General features: G+C 51.3%; 2 protein-coding genes across 4 annotated transcripts in view; one reads left to right on the top strand and one right to left on the bottom strand.

Moving 5' to 3' along the window:
• The window catches only part of LOC310904963 (gonadotropin-releasing hormone II receptor-like), a 41,469-nt gene extending 18,971 nt beyond the window's left edge, over positions 1-22,498 (top strand). For 2 of the 3 annotated variants that reach the window (XM_083850380.1, XM_083850379.1), the window contains exons 2-9: positions 45-144; positions 458-747; positions 2,205-2,359; positions 2,993-3,529; positions 4,043-6,693; positions 7,284-7,485; positions 7,797-8,937; positions 20,048-22,498. In XM_083850380.1, the coding sequence (XP_083706506.1) occupies positions 5,410-6,693; positions 7,284-7,485; positions 7,797-8,206 (1,896 nt within the window). In that variant the 5' untranslated portion in view covers positions 45-144; positions 458-747; positions 2,205-2,359; positions 2,993-3,529; positions 4,043-5,409 and the 3' untranslated portion in view covers positions 8,207-8,937; positions 20,048-22,498. The remainder of the gene's footprint in view (positions 1-44; positions 145-457; positions 748-2,204; positions 2,360-2,992; positions 3,530-4,042; positions 6,694-7,283; positions 7,486-7,796; positions 8,938-20,047) is intronic. The other variant, XM_083850381.1, reaches the window with a different exon arrangement.
• On the bottom strand, positions 13,278-19,140 carry PARP16 (poly(ADP-ribose) polymerase family member 16). Its single transcript, XM_083850390.1, has 6 exons — positions 18,797-19,140; positions 17,783-17,920; positions 16,784-16,990; positions 15,532-15,703; positions 14,629-14,770; positions 13,278-13,974 (listed from the first exon to the last, which is right to left on the bottom strand). Exons 1-6 carry the CDS (start codon positions 18,980-18,982, stop codon positions 13,830-13,832), a joined length of 990 nt encoding a protein of 329 aa, XP_083706516.1. The 5' UTR covers positions 18,983-19,140; the 3' UTR covers positions 13,278-13,829.

Raw genomic sequence — 22,498 nt, 5'->3', positions numbered from 1 at the left:
TTTTGCTGATTTTCTGATATTTTTTTTTCTGTTTTCCTGATCAGGTCAAGGCGGGCAGGGCTGCAGCTGATTTGTGCTGGCAAAGCACCAGCCGGCTTTTCCCCAGCTGGAGCATTGAGCTAAAAGCTGCTCAGCGGTGTGCAGGTGAGGCTCTGGTCAGGACTGGCAGCACGCATGCCCTTTTGTGGGTGGATCTTCACTGTGTTCGTGGTTTTTTGCACCTTTCCCTGGAGCAGAGTGGCCAGGGCCCTGCCTGCAGCCCTGCACTAGCTCAGGCTGCTGGGCCCACGGTCCTCTCCATCACGTACCGTAAAAAATGCTCCTGTTTTCACAACAACAAAGCCCCAGCATCAAAAAAACAAATTTTTTTATTAGTTATCTCATTATATACAATTCTTTGCAAATGCTGCTGAAATAGCAAGATTTTTTGCTTTTTTTTTTGTGGTTTTTATTTCAGCTTAATCATTGCAGCAAGCTGTGTGGGGCTGAGATGGGGCAAATGAGGCTGCTGCTGGCTTGCAGGGGACCAAGTGTCCGCGTTCCAGCTTCGGAAGAGTTTCCGAGCCAGCAAGTGAGGGTGCAGAAACACCTGCCTTTCCCAAGATCGTCTCCTCCCCACGTAGACAAGGAGAGACTGGAGCCGCCAAACGTCCCGCAGCCTCGTCCTTTCCCAAAAGCAGTGATATCCCTGCATGAAGCTCACCCAAGGACGTTTTTAAACCTCGGATGCTGCTCAGAGAGGCAAAGGTTTGAATAAAACGCAGGGGAAACGGGTGCTGGGGGAGGCTGCCCCTGCTCCTCCCTCCCACGGGGAGCTTTTCCCTGCACCTCTGTGAAAGGTGCTTGGGATGGAGTGGGTCAACACCTGGATAACCCCCAGTGCCCTTTGGGAATGGGTTTGCAGGTGGTGAACCCTAAAAAAGCAGCGAGGGGCCCCGTGTCCTCCCCAGGAGGGCTGGAGGAGGCGGTGGGGAGCGCTGTGGCTCGGCTCCATCCTGCCCTCGCTCCTCGGGGCATGCGGAGCTGTGGTTACAGCTTTTCCCGTAAGAAAAATCAGATTTGGGTCCAAAGACGCTTGGGAGCATGGGAGAGAGGAGGGTGTTTGGTGCGCAGAGCAGGGCCAGCGGGGAGAAAGCCGGGAGGTGACGGAAGCAAGGCGTAAAAATAGAGAGGATGAAAGAGGGCACAAAAGGCAACGACAAGGACAGCAACTCAAATCCATCCAAAAACAAGGGCAAACTTGTTCACTTCCGTGGGTTAGTCACAATGAAAACATTTGGATTTCATAACTTGTTCCAGCCTAGGAAAAATACCCAGGTTGGGCAGCGAGGGCCTGGCTGGGTCGGTGCCGGTGGCGCTGCGGCACCGAGGGGGACCCGCGGCACCAAACCCCTGCTGCTGCTGGAGCTGAGCCTCGAGGTCTGGCTTTGGGAGATAAATTCATCCCCCTCACCCTGTTGAGGGATGGGGAATGATGGGTGAGAGAAGAGAGCGTCCTCCTTTTTAGCCTGCTAACCTTTCCTTCCATCCTTCCTGGTTCCTTGTGGATATCGCTGGGAATTGAGATGGATGCTTGGGGAGGGAGAGAGAAATGGGTGGTCTGAAGACACAGACTCCATCCTCTTGTCTTCCCACACGATGGAAAGGTTTCCTGAAGGCAGAGAGCCGCGGCACAGCGCCGGGCTCTGCTTCGTGAACAGGTGGTGCTGGGGCTTGGTGGCACGGGTGGGCGCAGGGCATTGCGCCCCGGTGGCGATGTGCTGGTGAAACGCAGGGGAAAGCCCCCAGGAGCTGCTGCTCCACGCAGGACGATGGAAGTCGGGGCGAGCATCTGGAAAGGGCACTCTCAGCACGGGACCTCACCTTTCCATGGGGTCTGTTATCCATCCCATATGGGTACGTGCCTGGGGTCCCCCCCACGACTTGCTGGGCTCAGTGGCACTGCGAGCACCGATTATAAACCCGAGCATTGCTGTGGGGCTGAGCATCCAGAGCACGTTTTTCTCAACTCTGGGGGCAAGACACGCCTGGAGAAGGGTCTAAGCGCTCCAACTCCTGAAGCTGAATCCAGAAACAGGGCATTATTTCACAAGGAAACACCCGAGGGAACCTGGTGGGTGACAGGGAGCCCTGCTGGGTTACAGCACAGGGGATGCAATTTCCCTTCAGGCTCAACGAGAACGCTCCCCCCTTGCTTTCTGCAGCGAATATTTATCCGAACTGAGGGTGATGCCCTGCTGCAGCTGGTGCACAGGACCTGTCCCCAGCCCCGGCACCGCGCCTCAGCCCAGATGTGTATTTAATGAGCAGGATGAAAATGGGGAGCTGCGCGGCCGTCTGCTTGCCTTGTGAACTTTGGGTAAGAACAGAAGCCGTTCCAGGGCTGAGCTCATCGCTAACCCCGGGAAATGACTTCATGGACACTGGTATTTACTCACAAAAACACTGCATGTCAGATGTCCCTGACTAGACTTTCTGTTTCGGGTCCAGTATGAGACAAACATTTCCTTGGACAAGCTGCTCCAGAGACAATTCGAGGCTTGGAGGAGAAAAAGAAGAATTAGGGGAAAAATGTCTGCATCTGAGAAGTCTGAAAGGGGGAGGTTTTCAGAGCAAGCGGGGACTTTTGGGCCCCCCAGCCCTGCAGAAGCACCTGTAAAGGGGCTGGGGACAAGGGTGCGGGCTCTGGGTGCCACGGCGGGCTGGCTCCGCTCGCTTCATCCCTCCTCCTCCAGGCAGAAAGCACGGTCCTTGTTCTTTTGTAAGGCCAAAGGCCAAACAGCCGGAGTTGCTCCTGGGGGCGGACAGGCGGGTTGTTCCTGCTAGTGCGAAGCCAAGGCCCTGGCGGTGATTTTTGGGGATAAGCAGCAGCACGCCCCGTGTTTGCGCCGGGTTAGCAGCTCGGGGATGGCATCCCATGCTGCGTTCCATTTTGTACGGGATGTCCGACGTGAAATGCACCTCACACGTTTTTGTTTTTTTTTTTTAAAAGGTGACCCCGTGCAGCTCCTGGGAGGCCCCAGGGCAGCGTCCCAGCCCCGAGAGGATTTGGGAAGAGCAGGGGCCAGGAGCACGGAAACAAGCCCTGCCTGCCAGCGCCGTTTCCTAATCCCGCAGACCGACAATGTGATGGCTAAACCAGTGCTGAGCAGACAGCATCCAAGCTGACCTTTGAGGAGACAGGCAACAACAACAAAAAAAGAGAAAACACAAGAGGTTTACTGTGCAAACACGGGAGAAAAATAGTCATTTTTAACAAGGGACCACACCCTTAAAATAAGACTTATTAGTAATGCATTCCCAGGACATTTCTGCATGATGGCACGCTACAAAAATCCTCTTTGAACAGGGACCAAAGGCTTTATTGTGGCATGAGCAAGGCTTACATTTCCCGGGAAAAATCCTGTCCCTCTCTTGCATCATACAGTGGGGGACAGGCAGGACATTTCCAGACAAGGAGGCAGCCAGCCGGGAAGGAGGACAAACAGGGAGCGCGTTCCTGGCTCGCTATTTAATCGCCTCACTGCAGGTGCGAGGAGCTCACTGAAAGGGGAAGGCAGCACGAGGATGTGGGGCTGAATTCCTCCCTGCTCCAGCCAGGAGGAGAACACAAGGAGGCGGCTGGGGCTGCTGCAATAAACGGGCTCCCACCCGATTTCCATGCTTTTTTCCCCTGGGAGCGCTGCCCCACGGTGCCAGGGATCGTCCCATCCTGCTCCGCCCGTGGTGGCTCTGGGGGTCCCTGGGGACAACCTCCTGAGCTGGCACTTGGGGAGGAGGGCTGGGAGAGCTGGGCTGGGTCTGGTTTTCTCCGTTCCCTTGGGTGCAGAACTGATGGGGGTGCAGGGGGTTGCGGTGGCTGGTGGTCCCTTGGGTGCTCCGGCGGCTGCACGTCCCCTGGGTCTCAGGACTCTGCCGCATGCTGCCTTCAGCCAAAGCCACCTGCCTCTGTGCTGTGCAATCTGACTTTTAAACCACATAGGGGAAAAAAAATTCACTTTTTTTTCTTTTTTTTTTTTTTTTTTTTTTTTCCTGTGCCCAGGAGAGCTCCAGCAAGCAGAGGAGGCTCAGCAGCACCTGGCCCACGCAGAGCAGGATTCCAGCGGTCCCCAGGAGCCCCCCTCTCGTAATCGCTTCTCATCACCGAGCTATTACCAGTCATCCCCCAAATCTTTTGCTTTGCTTTTCTCCCCTTTTGCTGTCCAGAGGAGCAGCATCCCCCATTCCCCATCCCCAGCCTCGCGGTGCTTTTTAAGCCCCTGTGAGCTCCGTACCCATCCCAGGGCTTTGTGTCGCTCCCACGGCATTACGCTGAAATAAACGCAAAAAGAACCAGATGGGAACTGAGGAAGTGGAGAGAAAGGAGTTGATTTATTAAAGTGGCAAAACGACCTAAGTTCTTCTCTGGGTTTAATCCCCTCCTTATGGCATTTCCAGCCCGGGCACATAGCGGTGCTCATCACTGGGGCTCACGGGGAGCCGGCTGGTCCCGGAGCATCACTGGTGTGTGTGTGTGTGTGCTGCGAGCCTCTCCGTTGTCTGAGCAACAGGACGTTCATCGCCAACCCCAGTGATAATTAACTCATTTTCCTGTATTTATAGCAAACCGATGCGGCGAGCGTTGGCACTTCTCCCTGACGGGGCCACGCTTGGCCACCACACCAGAGGCAACAACCTGAACACTGGCCATTTCTTGCAATCCAGCAGCTCCGTCCTCGTCCCCGCTGCCTGCTCATTAAAGCCCAAAGCGGGCAGCTCGTTAAGCCCGCGAGGGCAGGGGTGCCCACCTCCGCTTGCCCTGCTCCGGGTTTGCTGCACGTTGCCGGCGCAGGGAATGTTTGCGTTGGCGTTGCCTTCTCCAGATGCCAGCGCCTGCATACGCCTGTGCTAAAAAGAGTGTAGCTGCTGGCGAGGGAAGGTTTTGCTGCTTCGGCGGGGCTCGCCGCAGGGCAGTGCCGCACGGATGTGCTGATGCTTGGTGCTGGAGCAGCCTGACGTGCAGCCACGGCCACCGGGGAGGCAAGGGGCATTTCTCTTCGCTTCGGGGCATGCGTGTGCCAGGTATGTTCCCATCCACTGGGACGAATCCTGGCATGGTTTTCTCCCAGCCAGCCAGCGGATCAGCACTTTTTACTGCTTTCTCTGCTTGCTTTTTGGGTTTTGGGGAGGGAGGCGATGGATGCGGCAAAGGGGGCTGGAGGAGGGCGGCTCTCTGCGAGGCATCGGCGTCTCCATCCCGCGGAGCTGGGGGACAGGTTTGGTCTCTGCAGCTCGTTGTATTTGTGCAAAGGCAGGGAACGTGATAATTTGGTATCGGCAAGCCAGAAGGTGCTCAAAATGCTAAGAGCTCCCGGCAGTTGGGAGCATTAATGCTCGTGTGCGTAAGAGTTGGGAGGATTTGCCCTTGAAATGCAGGCTGTCCCCAGGCTGGTTGTGCTTGGGAATAAAGGGGCAATTGAACCAAACCCTGGGGGAACAGCATGGTGCTCATCACCCCATAGCCACCCCACATGTGCCCACGTTTCTGCCTTCACCTCCTGCTTCTCCTCCCAAAGGCAAAGCCCTGCGGGACAGGGGTGTGGAGCAGGCTCAGGGGCACCTGCTGAGGGGTTTCGCCTGCACCCTGCTGGGTGCTGCCCCAGTCTGGGGAAGGTCCCGGCTCCCAAATGCCACTGCGAGCCTCTCCTGAGAGCCTCTGCCGGTGCCTGGACAGCATGGGATGCCCCTTGTCCCCTCCTTGCCACCCCCAGGTGTGGGTCTAGTGCAGGAGACGGAGGCAGACCATTAAGCTTACACCTGCTCATGGAAACCATCGTGGGGTTTTTAAAAAGATGCTGTCTGCCCGCAAAGAAAGACGTACCCAGCCAGGCACTGGTCCCATGGCTCCAGCCACCGCTCCCCAGCTGCTCAACTGCCTCGCAAAGAGCTAAAAATACGTCCGGGCAGGGGATTGCTATAGCTACGGTGGGAGCCGGAGAGGGCACACGGGCAGCATCGCCAACATGGGCAGCACGGCGCAGGCAGGCAACAGAGAGCCGGGAGCTGCTGCTGGCACCTCCGCCTTGCTTCCAAACCTTCGCTTCCCACCCTCTCCCCGTTCCTCCCCAGTTTCCAGCTGCTCTCCTTGAAGACACACCGCATTCCTCACCCCCTACCCAGGGGGTCGCTTGGCCGCCAGCGTTTCGGCAGGGCATGAGCCAGCCCCGCGCGCCTCCCCACCACCTCCCCACGGACGGGGACGTCAACGCCTCGGCCGCTCGTTGCCCCCAGCACTGGGTCGAGCCCCGGTTCACGCCGGCGGCGAGGGTGCGCGTGGCCATCACGGCCGTCTTCTTCTTGCTGGCGGCGTGCAGCAACGCGGCGGTGCTGGGCAGCCTGCTGAGGAAGAGGAGGAAATCCCACGTGCGGCCGCTCATCCTCAGCCTGGCGCTGGCCGACCTGCTGGTGACGGTGGCGGTGATGCCCCTGGACGCCGTGTGGAACGTGACGGTGCAGTGGTACGGCGGCGAGCTCTCCTGCAAGCTCCTCAACTTCCTCAAGCTCTTCGCCATGTACGCGGCCGCCCTGGTGCTGGTGGTGATCAGCCTGGACCGGCACGCCGCCGTCCTCCGACCCTTCGCCCGTGCCCGACGCCGCAACGGGCTGCTGCTGCGTGCCGCCTGGGCGGGCAGCGTGCTCCTGGCTGCTCCGCAGGTAGGGCTGGGCACTTTCCCTGTAGGGTTTGGTTTTGGAGAGGGGCTTCACCAACAAGTCCATCCCAGCCTGTGGGCTTCGCCTTTGGCAGCTTGGCGTTGGTGAGCAAATTGGTGTGGTCGCTGCGTTGGTTCTGCACCTTGCTCATAGCAGCAGGTCATTGCGACCCCATTAGGGTACTAAATTAATGCTGGGGAAAATTCCATTTTCCATTATTTTTTTATTTCTTATGCATGTGGCTGTCAGCTCCCCAAAATGTATCCCTGCTCCACTGCAAAAACGTGTTGTATTGGGCCAAGACAAACCTGAGCAGTTACAGCCCAAAGTAGCACGTGGTATGGCAGAAAGCAGAGAGGAGGGCACCCAAGGATGAATCCCACCTCTGCCTCTGAAACAATGAGATAGAAATGGGATCTCACAGACTCCAGATCCCACCCGTCCGGGCCAAGCCCAAGAGCCGGGTGCCCAGAGCATCTCCCCAGGTCCAAGAGCAGCAGGGAGGTGCTCGCCGTGCGCAGCCAGGAGCACTGCCTGGATTTGGTGCTCTGCCCCAAAACCTCCCCGCCTTGTTATTTGGTTCTTGGTTTCAGCTTTTCCTCTTCCACCTGCACACGGTCCCGGGAGGGAACTTCACCCAGTGCGTTACCCACGGCAGCTTCCGAGCACACTGGGAGGAAACCCTCTACAACATGTTCACCTTCACCACCCTCTACATCACCCCCCTGAGCATCATGATCGTTTGCTACACCCGAATCATCTGGGAGATCAGTAAGCAGCTCAAGGTCAACAAAGGTAAGCAGGTCCCAGCCCCTTGGGGTCCAACCAGCGATAGGACCAGAGGGAATGGCCTCAAGTTGTGCCAGGGGAGGTTCAGGTTGGAAATGAGGAGATATTTCTTCTCTGAAAGAGTGGTCAGGCATTGGGACGGGTTGCCCAGGGAGGTGGTGGAGTCACCGCCCTGGGGGTGTTCAAGGAAAGGTTGGGCCTGGTGCTTGGGGACATGGTTTAGGGGGTGACATTGGTGGTAGGGGGACGGTTGGACCAGATGATCTTGGAGGTCTCTTCCAGCCTTAATGATTCCGTGATTTTATGACTGTCACCAGGTCTGGTAAGAAATCAAAATGACCCCATCTCCAAGGCGCGCATGAAGACCCTCAAGATGACGGTCGTGATCGTCGCCACCTTCGTCGTCTGCTGGACCCCGTACTACCTGCTGGGCTTGTGGTACTGGTTCCAGCCAGCCATGATCCACAGGACGCCCGAGTACATCAACCACAGCTTCTTTCTCTTCGGCTTGCTGCACACGTGCACCGACCCGGTCATTTACGGGCTGTACACCCCCTCGTTTCGGGAGGATGTGCAGCTGTGTCTCAGGGGCATCGAAACAGCAATCATCAGGCACGAGAGACATAAACCTGCCTCAGCCTTGGAGAAAACCGTCAAGGATGGGGCTGGAAATGGCAGGGGGGCTTCAGGGGCCTCCAACGGGACAACTGTCAACACGGTGTGCTGAGGAGACCCACAAAAAGGGGATGGGAAGCACTGCCTTGGGGGCTGCTTTGTCCCGCAGGGGCCTTTTGGAGATGGCCACAAGGTGGGTGCGGGTCTCTGGCCAGGAGCAGGACATGGGGGGCATGGGCAGGAGGGGCACAAAGAGCCACAGTGGGGTGGCGTGGGGTGGTGTGGGGTTTCTTCTCCTTTCTGGAGACAGCCAGAAGGGAAAACAGTCCTGGCTGTCTTGTTCTGGTGCACAGGGTTGGTATGGACGCATCCTTTTGCAGCAGCTCTCTGGGACACGAGGTTGACCAGGAGGAATATTTGGGTAACCAGAGGGTGAGAAGAAGACCTGAGGTCCCCAGGCACCCTGAGTGTCCCTGTCCCCAGCCCCTCTCTGGGCCGTGAGCCTGGCAGGTCTCAGACCCCGCACTGGGCTGCCACAAGCCGCTCGTGTGGGCTGATGGAGCAAAACCCGCTCTTTTTCCTCTTTTCTTCTTTTTTTTTTTCCCTTTCCCATTAATACACATTTGGTTTGCCCCAGCACCAGCATCCCACCTCTGCCCCCGAGCAGAGACCCTGCAGGTGCTGCCCATGTGCATCCCCATGAGGAATGTGATGGGAAACAGCAGTGGGTGGGGGGCCCATCAGCACCCATGGGTGCCAGCTGGGTGCAGGTGGCTTCAGCTGCATGGCAAGGAGAAGGGAGGCTGCTGGTGGGGCTGGGGTGAAGGAAGGAGCTGTGCTGTGGTGAGTAAAGTGGGTTTTATTTTATTTCTGCTTTCTGCTGGTGTGCCAGAAGTTGCTTGCGGAGGTGGAGGCCTCTTCTCTGGGTGCAGGCTGACAAGTTGGGTTAATTCAGCTGCCCTGTTCCCTTCTGTGCAATTAGAGATAATGGGTCGTTTCTTTGTTCATTATATACTGATCGGTGTTAAATGCATTTTTTGCTTTTGAAGACAAACTTAGTTTGAGCCAGGTGGATTTGGGGTTTTTGTGGAAATCCTCGGACAGTTCGGGAGCTCCGGACTTGGCAGGAGGCAATTTCGTGGGTATTTTTGTGGCCACTGTGGTTTTCAGTGAGCATCTGGACTTTATCAGGATGAGCGAGCTTTGTTGTAAGAACAATTCTTGACTTGCTGTGGTTGTGACGAAGTGTGGTTGCTCACAGAGCCGGTGGGATTTCAGTCAGAGAGGTGCAAGTGGTGCTTGCTGGGTGGCAAGGGTATGGGAAGCCAAAGTGCTCCGGGTGACGCCAGGCTGGGGACGGGTGCTGGGTGCTTGTCTTTCCCCATGCTAAACATCATTTATGCTGAACGTGCTGCCCGAGGAGGGGGAAAAAAATCAATTAGAGCTGCAGGAGCCCAGGCTGGCTGGTGGGGATTAACGTGAGCCCTTTAGAAAGCATCCAAACTCCAACGAGATGTGTAATCGCCGTTTGGCTTTCCTGGGCTCGTTGTGCTCAGGGTTAATTAATTACACAGCACTAATGGAGCGGGGGCTTGCTGGTGCTGGGCTGTCTCGGCTCGACTGGTGCGAGAAGGAGTTTCTTCTACTGTGATGGGGAAGACAGCTTGTTCATCAGACCCTCCCTTGGTCTCACTGCGCTGCTGAAGATCCCTAATGGGCTCAGAGACCTGCTCTAAGGACCAAGTGGACCCCCTTGTCGGGGGTCCCACCGCCTTCACGGCCCATAGGTACGGTGGGAGGGCAGAAGCAGGTTTGGCTTTAGGAGAACCATGGCGCAGTAGGAAAATCCTTCTCCTTGGGGTGCTGGAGAGGACACACACCTCGCTCCTTGGGGCACGGTGCCCGGGATGCTTGCGGGCTCTCCAGCGCTGCCCCACCTGCCCACCAGCACTTCGTGCACGTCATTCCCTGTCGTTCTCTTCCCTCCCTTTACTGGTGCTTAAGGCTGACATTTCGGGAAGCCCAGAGCGTGGGCAAGATGCCCAAAACAACAGCTTTCGCGATAGAAGGAAAATGTCACTCGCAGAGCCCGGCGCCAAGCAGCGCGCCCGGCGCACGCGGGCAGCACCGTGCCGCAGCCGTGCCCCGCGGGGATGGGCTCTGCTCGCGGGCTTCTGCTGGGGGTGGAAGCGAGCCCTGGCCTGGCTCGAAAGTTCAGGTTGTGCTGCCTGTTCCTGCTTCTGGTTCTGCCTTTTCTAAGCCTGTTTATAATATAGAGAGCAATAGGGTTTTGCACTGCTTGTGGGGGCACGAAGCTGGGAGCCTCGCTCCTCCTCGCCCCGCGGGTGCTTCTGTTTCTGCCCTGGCTCCCTCCCTGCCCACGTCACCCAGGCGGCTCCTGAGATCTTTCCATACGCATTTATCACCCAGTTCCCCTTACAGGGGCTGAGTTCTTCCACTTCCCTAAATTCATCCATACCCGCTGCCACGCTTCCCCTTGCAGGGCCGGGTTTGTCCGATGCCGGTAACAAAATCTCAATATTCACCACTATAATTTAATGTCCGTGTTAATGCACACAGGTATTTTGGTAATTTTACCACTTCTCAACCTCGTCCCGGGCTGCCTGCTTCAGACAGGGCATTCTTTTGTTCAGGAGGCAGCTCTGATTCCTCTCCCATTAGCGTTTTTATAGTACAGTGCGTGTCCAAAGAGCCTCGCAATGGGCTGGAGAGGTTAACGTGAACCTGAGGTTAATTCATAATATTGCCGGTTACTCAGCACAACACTCGCATTAATTCAGCTGACTGCATCTTGCCACGTTGGGAAACACATGCTGAACTCAGCAGGGAGCGCAGAAAACAAGCACGAGAGTAGGGTGTTCGGTATTTTGCTGGCCAGCTAAGGTAGAACGTGAGCACCTTACAGGATTATTTTTTTTTCCTGTTGCCTTTGGGGTTCCCCCAGCCCACTGATGGGGATCTAAAGCACCACGGAGCCATCAGGACATCAGAGCCTGGTTCCCTGCCTGCAGCCACCTCTTCCCTGTGGGTCTGTTCAACCTGATCAAACCTGAGAGTGGAAGAAGCTGCTCTCCCTTTGATGCCTGCTGGTTTAAGGCAGTGCTGGCTCACACGTGAGGTCCCCCGGTGCTCCTCTCCCTGGGGATGTAGCCTGGAGCCCCCGATGCGGATCTGCTTGGGACTAGCTCCTGACACGGACCCATTCTCCCCCACTCTGGAAGTGAGTTCAGCTCTCCAGTTAAAAGCCAAAAAAAAAAAAAAAAAGCCCAGCCAGACGTTAGGGGATAGCACTGAACGGCCATTACGCAGCAACTCCTTTTGCTTATCCTTCAGAAACTTTCCTATGCAAGGAAGCCCCCCCAAACCCTGCTACGTTTCTCCCCGTCTGTTCCTTTTGTCTGACTGGTGGGCTCCCAGGCTCGCACGGTGGAACAGCCATCCATCAAGCAACTGCTGCTAAACCTCCTCCTTTTCCAAAGGGCCCCGGATAGCCCATCTGTTCCAAAAGACGTCTCATTTCCAGGCAAACACCAAGCCCCTTAACAACACCGTACCTTTTATGCAGTACCGAACACCTCTAGGTTTTCTGCCTGCCCCGCTACCTACCTTAAACCCCTACACACCCGGCACATTAAATATAACATGCCGAGGGGGACCAGAAATGGGCAAAAACCTCCAGAAATGCACCGTACACGCTTCAAACCCCCGGTTTCGGCACTGAAATATCAGAGCGAACTACTGGAAAGTGGTTGAATCTGCTTCGCAATAAATTGTTAGTTTACGTACATTTTAATTGCAAATCAGCACTATAATTAGCGCGTGCGTTTCTCGGGCTGAGGAAATGCGATGTGCTGTAACAGTGAGCATTATTAATGGACTGTAAAAGGCAATGGGGAATTGGATTATAATGTTCTTGTTTTGCAAGCTGTATGGTGAATAAATAAATTTGTTCTGGCAGCAAAATTAACTGGAATAAATGCTTCTAGCTCCATCCACCAAGAAGAGGGGTTGCTGTAAATGAACTTGTCCTCTAACTTTAGTTAGAAAACCTGATTACCTCGTCATTATTTCTGGCAATTAGGTAATAGAACATGAGAGAAAGAAGATTTTCTTTGAAATATTTAATGAGTGAGGCGGTAATCATAGGCTCATTTGCTAGGAATATGTGATGAGATTTTATTTTATTTTGGTTAGGGTTCACTGTGCAATGAAAGCCTGCATTTATCAAGTCTGCTGCTAAATGCCAGGGCTCGAACAGCAGCATGTAGCTTGCTTTTCTTCACCTAGGACCCCCGGGCTGTTTATCGGGCTTATCCCATGCCCAGTCACTGCTCAGAGGATAGTCCTTTGCTCCTTCTTCAGTCAGTTGTGGGCTGCTTTGTAACAAAATATGAAGGATGGGATATATAAGTAAATATGAAGGACTTGGGCAAAAGGAGCAGGATGTTTCCTTCCATTAACTAGCTTGCACATACCTATGCGTGTGTTTAAAAACAAGCTCCGAAAATACAGTAAGAATGCCTTTCTTCAAGATTAGAAAAGTTGAATCTGAGCTGCACTGAGGTTTGATGCGCCAGCATTAAGCCAAAGCACTCTGCAAACAGTGCAACTGCCATAATTCTGACTACTGAAAGCTCCACCTCTCCGTGAAAATTGGAAGTGGACAATCTACCTTACAAACGTAGTGTTATGAATAAGTTGTCACATGAAGGCCTGAGTGAAGTCTACATGAAGTTAATTACACCACAATGTTCAGACATAAAATAAACCCTACCACTTCTGCTGCTATTTTACTCCATTCCTTGGAAAACTGTTTCAGGAAATTGTTGGTATTCTGTTAGTTGATCTATTCGTTCGTAAAGTGAGGCTGAGAACAATTCAATGCAACTAAAAATGTTGGACCAGATCCCAAAACTTAAGCAGCAGCAACCCTAAAAGGCCTGCCAGGTGGCAGCATAAGTGCAACCTTTCAGCCTCCCCCTTTTTGCTGCAGAAAATAGAAGTGGAAGGCAGTTTAATAGCAAAACGCATCTCCAGTACTGATGCTGAGTTGCCTGAGTCTGTCTGATCTATGCACTAACCAAAGGCCAAGGCAGGTCATGGCTGAGAGCACAAACCTTGTACACATTTTATGGGGAGAAAGAAACCTTAGTAGAAGCCACTTAATTTTTTCCATTTTGGTTGCTGTTTTATTTCATGTTCTTTTCTTACAATCATTATGCTCAAATATAAAAATTCCTGGTCAGAAACAAAGTTGGTTTTAAACGTGATCCCATCTGCGCTAAGACGTGCCAAACATCACTAAACACAGTTTCTGAAAACAAACTGGTTAAGACCCACTGACATCCAGAAAAATCCTCCCTTCCAACTTGTGCAAATGTTACTACCTCAGTTTGACAGAAAATAGTTACGCCAGAGTGTTTCCACACTTAGTTGTCATTAATTTTAAATAACATTTTTCCCATGGACCCTCAACAATTGGTTCATGCTAAGCTGCACCATCATGATCCTTTTCAGCTGTGCCGAGCATCCTCATGAATCACAGGAATACAGAAACAGTAAATGGAAAGATGCCATGAGGATAACATAGTGGAGACGGAACTGGAAAGCTCCAGGCACCTTCATTTCCAGAGCTCTGGAAGAGATGCAGTGCATTGCGGATTTGTTATTATTAAGGCACATAGTGAAAGTAACAGTTCATCTTCGTAGGCGACTCATCCCTCTGAGTCAAACATTCTGTGCCAGTAGTAGAGGAAGGCTGGCGAGTTGCTGGCCCCGATCACCATTAGCAGCAGTAGGTACAGCATCATCATTACGGCAAAACGGTGGGTGGAAAACCAGGAAGATTGACCTGAAGGCCTGAAAAGGGAAAAGTGCGTGAGTTTTGCGAGAGATGGACAAATGCCTTGACAAAGAGTATCTTAAGTTTTGTTATTTTAAATAATTTAAGCTAACGCAATAAAAACGGTAAGTTGTTCCACAATTCATGTAACCAACGGAGCCTGTTTTCCTTATCCCTCTTCCCTAAGTCACCGTGCACAACCCTATTCTCTCTCTCCATGTTCACACCTTTCTCTGTGACTTGCCCGGAGCTGTGCAGGGCTGTAACTGCCTGGGCTGTACCTGCATTTGATTAGCTCGGCGAACGCTGCCTCTTAGAATAGGTAAGAGCAGTTGAGACTGCCCTAGTTTTAAGAGCAGCACTCGATTGAGTTTCATTCTTATTTGTTCATAGCAGGAAACTATTAGAGCTCTCTAAGTATCTTAATGATGATATTAAGTGCTTACAGGTCTGGTGAAAAATAAATTTAGCTGAAACTGGGAGCATTAAATTAGCAGGTAGAGGAAGAATGATGACGGGCAGTAAGGCTTATTTCCATAAGAAACAGATTAAAAAAAAAATCTGGTAGTGCAAGCAGGTCTTTGCAGTTTGTTTTCCATTGTTTTTTCACAAATATGATATGTTTATCTATGTTACAGCATGCTCATCACTCTAGATAGACGAACTCTTACCTCCTATGCTGTTTCTGTGAATATACTAGTAAGTATTTAACTCGTAAAAGCTGATTATTTGTGACAACAAAGTATTTCTGTGGTACATCACCCCCTTCACTGTTTTTCACTCTTGCTCTTTTTCTGTCTATTTCTTCTGAATCTGCATGGGAAGAGAAAAGAAGAGGTCTTTTCAGGAATAGAAAAGCAAAAAGAGATGCACATCTTCAAGTGACCATATATAAAAAAACACCACCACCACACTCACACACACATACACACACGAGTGGGAATGAGATAATCAAACATCTAGTCTGGGAATTCCCCAGAATCCTTTAGCATCCAAGAATAGACTGAAAAGTTTGCTTGAGGCTATACCACTCCTAGGCATCCTTGGTATGGACGGTATTAAGTCCCGGAGCAGGGTGAAAAGGAGGCGGGTTTCACACACAGCACTTGAGCAGCTGCTAATATTAACAGGGAAAGGAAAACGACATTGAAGGACTGATTGAGCCTGGCAAGCACAAAGCAGTCATAGGAGAGGACAATCTGAGCAGAGGGTTAACAGACATCAAATACAGTTTGGTTTTAATACACTTCGGATGCTCCTGTCCCACTATCACTGATGAAATGGGCAGGCATTACAGATGATTTTATCATATTATTGAAACTAGTAAAAACAAATGATGCAGCCAAATTATTTTCTATCCTTTAAATATATTCTCTTAAGAGAAGCTTCACAGACAATGAGGCATCTGTGGATTTGTCGAGGGGCCAATTGGAAAAGGAGTCTGAGGCCAGTTTCTGCTGACTAGTATCCATATACTACATTGTTTGAAAAACTGCATATATGCGCAAGGCTGAAATACAAAAGGTGCCAAAGAAGGGCTGAACTACGTGTAGTTATTACTGCAACAGGCTCACCTTTCTTTTTCACCTGGCACTTTACATCTGGGTGGTCGATGATCTCACAAACAGCTACGCAGCTAAGGACAGAGCCCAACGCACTTCGCTGCCAGCCAAGCCCATGAGGGCTGTAGAGGAGAGCCAGGCTCAGGTCACTGGTGAGATAGGTACCTTCACCAAACAGGGACGTCTGAAATGGAGCAGAAATATACCCTAAAATCCTGTAATGCAAACTACAAAAAGCGCACAAGTGTTGTTTACGTTCAGACTGGCCTTTCTGTTTCTGAAGGTAAATGAAGAAAGGCTTTTCTTACCCACGTTTGGCCAGATCCATGCACAGTTTTTTGTCCTGGCACTAATTCCCTGGGGTGGGGCAGCTGCCATCCCTCAAATTGGCTGTCTGGCACAACCCTTGGTGTGGACAGATTCATGATTTCCCGGATTTGGATTTAGTTTGCCAGTTAAACGTTTTATATCAACATGACTGCACTGCTGTCGGGGGCATTTCACTGATTTATTGAGACTGCCGTCATTCAAATAACCCAAGCTTCACGTACAGACAAGGCTTTACTCACATTTAAACCCTGCTTTACAGGAAAGGAGGGAAGTACTTTTCAGTTGTGAATTCCTTTCAAAAACAACTGGTTTAGTAACTTTGTATCAGAAGATTTGGCCCACTGGCTATCATTATTAATCCAGTAGATCCGGCGTAGCTGATGAGCCATTACTCATAAAGAGAGTGTGGAGAGGAAATCATGGTTCAGGTTGACAGGAAGGTTATGCAGCTGTTGTGTCAGAGCTGCTTTACAAACAACACAAGGCTAGAACTCCCAGCTTCTCGTCTGTTGAAATCAGAAGGGCTACATATCCTGGGATATCTCCCTTAGCCAGGCAGAAGGACAGAATCTCTGCGCTGCCTGGGTCACTATCTTGCTCTGTGCATGAGCATTTTCCAGCTGCAGGGTGTTAGATACATCAGTGTTTTCAGAGGCATTATGCTTCCTTACAAAAAAATAAAGGATAGTCATAATTTGTCACACTGGAGAAAAAATGTTTCTTGCCTCTTCCAGTTTTTACCCTGAGGCTGCATCAGAAGATCCAATACAACCAAACACAAAGGCCTACGCTAAACTGAAAACAGGAGTAAAAGGAATTATACTGCAAAAGGAAAAATACCATAAAGGAATTTCAGGTAGTTTCTTAAGTGTCACTGGCTGCAAGTGACCAACAAAGGATGTGGTGTCAATATGAGAAACACCAGGAGCCTCACCCTGTTCAAGTGGCAGTGCAGGCCGTTGTGCAGAATGGAATGGAAGTTCTCGAGGCGGCTACCGTGGAAGGCGTAGATCAGGTCCCGCTCACCCTTGGTCTCGGCAAACTTGGTATTCATTTGATCACAATACACGACCTCAAATAGGAAGTCCGGAGCAGGAACAGCAGCACCAGACATTCCCGTGAGTTCTTGTATCTTCTCATACTTGAAAACAGGAAGGAATAATCTTAGTTTATGGGGTTAGACGCTTCGCTGAGAATTTTGTTTACTATCCCTTAAGTTGTCAAATTGCTTTATGTATTTTGATCATGCTTCCTGGTTAGAATTCAACACTCCCACAAATCAGGAAGAGTAAGCGTACAGTGAGAGTTCTGACAGTTTTTTGCTGCCAAAGCTAAATCTTAATTCATCTTTCCAGAAGGAAAAAAAAAGACTGAAGTGCTATTACGAATTAACAGATGTAAGGAAAATATAATAATTCTACAATGCTGTTTTGGCCACTGAGATGACACATTCATCAGCTGATCTTGGAAAAGGAAAAAAAAATGTGAAACCAGAAGTTGTTTTCATCTTGCTGCTAATCTCTACAACTATTTTGATCCCTATTAGAGAAGTGCCTCGGTGGCTCTTAACCTTACCTCTCCATTTTTGGGCCAGTATGCAGAAGTACAAATCTGTCTTTCAGTGAGAAGCAGGACCCAGCCCCATGAAACCCGAGGAGGACTATCTTGGTCTAGTACATGCATGTACATGCTCTGTTAATGGGAGCTACAATCATTGCCCAATCATCAGCTACTGACAGTGATAACTAGTTCTTCCAACCAGTTTTCCTAAAATAAAAACTAAGAAAACCCCTCTCTATATATAGAAAAAATGCATTCACATCAAGCTCTTACAATAACCAGCCAACTTCTGGCAGGAGGGAAATACTTTCTGAAACGCAAAATTGCCTTAGAAGACAAATTCTTATCAAGACTTCCAGAATGTAAAACTTACCTCCTGTTTCTTAGTACTTTGTATCATTAAGACCTTAGATGATAAAATCCAACTAAATAAATCCCAGGTCCTTTTCTCTGTGTTTGGAACGGATTCTAGAAGTTCTTTCAGGCTTGGTAGCGCATTGGTATCTGCAAGCTAACAAAACAGACATTTAGTGTAAGCTCCTTTTCATTATGATTAAACAGAGACCTCTAGTGAAAACAAAACAATATTTCACCCTAATAGGTTGTAAACAGAAAAACAGTCTCAGTTCTGAGATACAGACATTTGTACCGAGTTTGTGAGAAAGTTTGTCGCTTCTTGTAAAGCCATTTATACTTGTATTTATCAACAGTATTTGTACAGTACACGCAGGAACAAGCAAGGAAGCTCCCGAAAGGAAACAAGCCATCAAAATGCAGATTTCAGTGGAATAAACACAAGAGGTATCAAGGCCCTGCAAACTACAAACCCTCCCAAACTACTTCTAATTTGCACGTGGTGTGAGATCTTATAACTCTCTGCATCTCCATACCAGATTTGGAAATTTGCAAGCAGGAGTTTACTCGTCAGAATCCCAAATTTACTGTAAAACCTAAGGGGGTGTGTAAGGGATAGACAAAGCCTCATGCTGTGCTGGTGGCCCTGAAACGCCACCTGCCCCCTCACCTCGGAGAGCCAATCTCACCTGCTTTTACCCCGCAATGTTCCCACGCGTGCTTGCCCTGAACTCATTAACCAGCACATTTATGTGGCTGTTTTCTCACTCCAGAGGCTGAGCAAAGCATTCCCGTTCTGGATATGAGCACCTAACGCGAGTTCAGCTGTCCAGACGATTTTTAGAGGCGTCCCCGTCCCAGGACTTGGACGAAAGCCGCGCCTGGGCCCTCGGCGGGGGGCAGACGGGCGAGCTTCGCCCAGCCTGGAGGCAGGCAGCGCCGGCACAGCCTCCTGGCACCGAATTCACTTCGGAGCCGCCTCCCTGCCTCAGCAGGGGCAAAGGGGCGGGGGGGGGAGCTCGGGGCCACTCACCAGCGCCTCGAAGTCCTTGGTGTCGCCGCCGGCGTAGCGGCCGGGGAAGGGCCTGAGCGCCGAGTCGCGCTTGTAGCTCTGCAGCGCGGCGGCGAAGAGGCTGCACCGCAGGTCGGCGGCCAGCGGGTCCCTCCCCGCCGCCTCCCTGACGCGGCCGGCCGCTTCGCCGGGGCCGGGCTGCGGCATGGCCCGGCCTGGGGCCGGGACGGGTCGGAGCGGGGGTGTGTGGGGGGGGAACCGGCTGCCGAGCCGCGGCCGCTCCGAGCGGGGAGAGGGCTCCGCCGGCGGCCTCCGAGCGCCCGCCCGGGCGGCGTCGCCCTTCCGCCTCGCCCCGGGGCCGCCGCGGCTCGGCCCGGCCCCGCCGCTCCGCCCCGCAGCGGGGCCGTGCCGGGCTGTGGTGGGGCCGTGGTGCCGCTGTGCCCGCTGCCCGGGGACGGGGGGGCACTGAGGGGGACAGCGGCACCGGCACCTCAGCGGGGGGACGGGAGGGGTACGGGGAAATGGCGTCTGCCCCTTGGGTAGGGAGTGAGGGGGGGGTAGGGGGAAATGGCGCCTTCCCGTCAGGTAGAGTGAGGGGCACGGGGAGGTGGCATCTTCTCCTCAGGTAGAGAGTGAGGGTGCAAGGAAATGGTGCCTTCGCCTCAGGTAGAGCAGGCGGAGAGCACTCCTCTGGTGCCAGAAGACTGAGGGAGAGCCCAGCTGCCCACAAGAACCCAGCCAGCATGGAGAAGTGCGTCGTGACCCCAGGGGCTGGGGTGTGAGCTGCGCAGTGGCCCTGTGACACTTGTGCTCTGTCCCCTGCGTGTTGTCGGGGGTCCCGGGTGGCCCTCGTCCCCCACCGTGTCCCTGCTGGGGTATGGAGGGGCTCTGCTCTCCTTCACGTGCCCAGTTTGGGCATTTCGTTTGGCTGAACAGTAAAGGTGCTCAGCCCCTGTGGTCATCCGGGGAGGCTGCTCTTTGTGTAAAATTTGGTGTTACGTTGCTCTAAGTAAGTCAAAAGCATACATGCAAATACAAAAGCATTACTCCTTAAATGTTACCTTGATCATCCAAGTTTGTAACCTCAAAGGCTGAAGCCAGGTTTGAGTTGTCTTCCGCAGGCTGGCACTGTGGATTTAAGGGAGAGGAATTTACTTCTTATGGGACATCTTAGCAGTGGCTTCTGCAGGTTACATTCACTGTGTTGCCCAAGATTGAGTCCAGGCAACCAGCCCTTAAATTCTCCCTCTTCCCTCTGTAACACCGGCACAGGGGCAGTGCTCTGCAGTACTCTGAAGCATTTCTCCAGTTCCAAGGTGTATCAGAAGTCTCCATCAACAGCGTGGAGGTCTCCTCGACCACAAATCTGCGGCCTTGAGTGCAAGATATTTAGACTGACAAATCTGGGAACTGTATAGCCATTTTATGTGTGTTCTAGCACCTTTCTTGGTGTTTTTCTTCAGGAGGGTTATAGCACGTGTCCAAACAGGAACTGATACAGGTGGAGGAACACGTAGAGTATTGCAAATGCTCAGAAAAATGTTAAAATCCCTCGTTACTGGGCTCTCATCCTGCAACCAGATCCTCAGAGATTGTCTTCCACCTTCTTCTGAGCTGCAATTTCAGCCTTACTCATAGCAAACAGGAACACCAGCTGGATTAAATACCATCTAAGGCCAGGCAGGTATTAAAGCAAACAAAATGCAAACTTCCTTAAGTGCAGAGTTCATAGAGTTACTCACCCACTTGAATGGCTTGGGAGCATGAATGGAGCTTTCATGATTCTGGGTAGAACCAGATGTATCAGAGGCAGTGCACAGTTACATTAAATTGAAAATGATTTCATAATGATATATATAAACCAATTTGAGTTGCAGGTTTGTTTACTTGCTTTTTACCGTTTTATCAAAAATGCATCTTTTAGTAGCAGCTGCGTGGGCAAGCCTGCGATATGAAGCCATCAGTTCTAAGCACAAAAACTTGCTTGGGTCTGACATATTTAGTGGCAACATGGAGACAAAATGATTTTAATGATAGCTTTAGTTTAGGTTACTCAAGTTACTTGCTGCATGTTTTTCTCTTTAAAACCATCCCATTAGGTCAATGCAGTTTTTTTTTTTTTCCCCCTTCTTGATGTGTTGGTAATTATTATTGTGCAGATTTTGGAATGGATCTTGAAGTCTGTATTCCGCCTGCTCTTTTTGGACCTTGTAAACCCACACGAACTTCTGTCCCCAATAGAGGTCTGTCTCACAAGCAGCACATTTTGGGTAATCCGAATGACAGCAGCATGCATGGGCTACTTTTAAGAGGTCTGGCACCACACAAAGCTTTTTCTCAGGAGTTATGTAAATTGCCCAGAGTTGAAATGCAGCCGGAGATTCCTTTCCATATTTCTATATCCTTGAGAGGATGTATTTTATTTTATCTGATGTGGTGCCTTATTCTGTTGTAAATATCTGATATCTCTGACAGTCTGTTAGCAGCATCTTGCAGTGACTCAGTTCAGGACATGTTTATTATCTTGTATTATATTAAATTGTTCTGTGCAATCCCTTTGAAACTCAGCCATTGACTGTCTAATTGGCTGATTTTGTTCACTAATAAATCATTAGATGTAATCATTTTCTTTTCAGTGCCTGTTAAAGAACAATATTGGAAAATGGTAGCGGTGTCTCTTTTAATGTCTTTGAAATTTTACATTGCAATTCTGAGCTCTCAAATCGGTGTGATTCCAGGGCGCTCATTTAAAATACTAATTCTTGTGGCACAGAAGAGATGAAGGGGACTGCTCCTGCTAGCCCTGGGACAGGTAAAGACACTTCCCGTAGCAAAAGGTGTGTTGGCCTCCTGTTCAGGACTGTAAGATGGCAGGCGGCATGCTGTACCTTTCATCTCACACCATGCCTGGGGCTGTGATTTTGGGGCAGTGGGTGGGAAACATCCAGCACTGCCATCTGGGGCTTTGCTGTGTGGCGTGGGGCTTTCTGGTCGTGGTTTCACAGCGGGGAAGGGCAATAGTAGCAGTGGAGAAGCTGGGAGAGAAGGACGGCGTGGTGAAATGCAATGGGAGTTTCGGTGAAAGCACGTAAATTCTGGAGATGCTGGCATCACTGTGCCACCGCTCTTCTACATATAAATTAAAGTCTTTCAAAGTGAAGTGAAGACATCTTGTTGACTTGTCCTGGCATGAAGAAATTAACCCCAAAGAGACCTAAAGCATCCCTGGCATCATAATAGTTAATGGAGATTGTGAGAGCATTGATCCCAAACCCATGCCTACCTTTGGGATTTCAAATGGATGGCGCTTCCATTACGGTAGCTCAGCTGAGTTAGGCAATGACAGATATTGATGAGATAACAAGTTTGCTGTGTCGAAGCTGACTGGGAGTGCTGTCTGGTCAAATTCATCTACTACTGGATTAAACCTCTGTTTTACAAAGCAGCTGCTAAGCCAGCGATGAAGTATTGAAGGATTTTGGTGCCAGGTTGAGGGGCGATGCACCTCCGTGTGCTGGTGCTGCTGGACACCAACCTACTCTAGACCTGGGCCTGCAAAACCTGTGAGGACAAGTCAGGATAAAGTCATTATTCATGCCATTTGGAGGAGAAGCACAATTCCCTCCTGAAGTTAACGACACCAGATAAGGCCTTCCACCGGGAGCCGCACTGGAAGCCCTGAGCCCAGAAGATCCCAACTAATCCCTCTCCCGACAGCTCCAG

The sequence above is a fragment of the Anser anser genome, assembly GCF_964211835.1.
Source record: "Anser anser genome assembly, chromosome: 10".
Lineage (NCBI taxonomy): Eukaryota > Metazoa > Chordata > Aves > Anseriformes > Anatidae > Anser > Anser anser.
Note: the sequence above shows the minus strand (reverse complement) of the source record. Positions and strands in the feature narration are given on the sequence as shown.

Excerpts from the sequence above, each read along its gene's own strand:
- PARP16 (XM_083850390.1), bottom strand. The coding sequence starts at position 18,982 with ATGCCGCAGCCCGGCCCCGGCGAAGCGGCCGGCCGCGTCAGGGAGGCG. Across the intron at positions 15,704-16,783 it reads TGCACTGCCACTTGAACAGG|ACGTCCCTGTTTGGTGAAGG; the intron begins GTGAGGCTCCTG and ends GCTCCATTTCAG. Across the intron at positions 14,771-15,531 it reads GTGCCAGGTGAAAAAGAAAG|ATTCAGAAGAAATAGACAGA; the intron begins GTGAGCCTGTTG and ends CTTCCCATGCAG.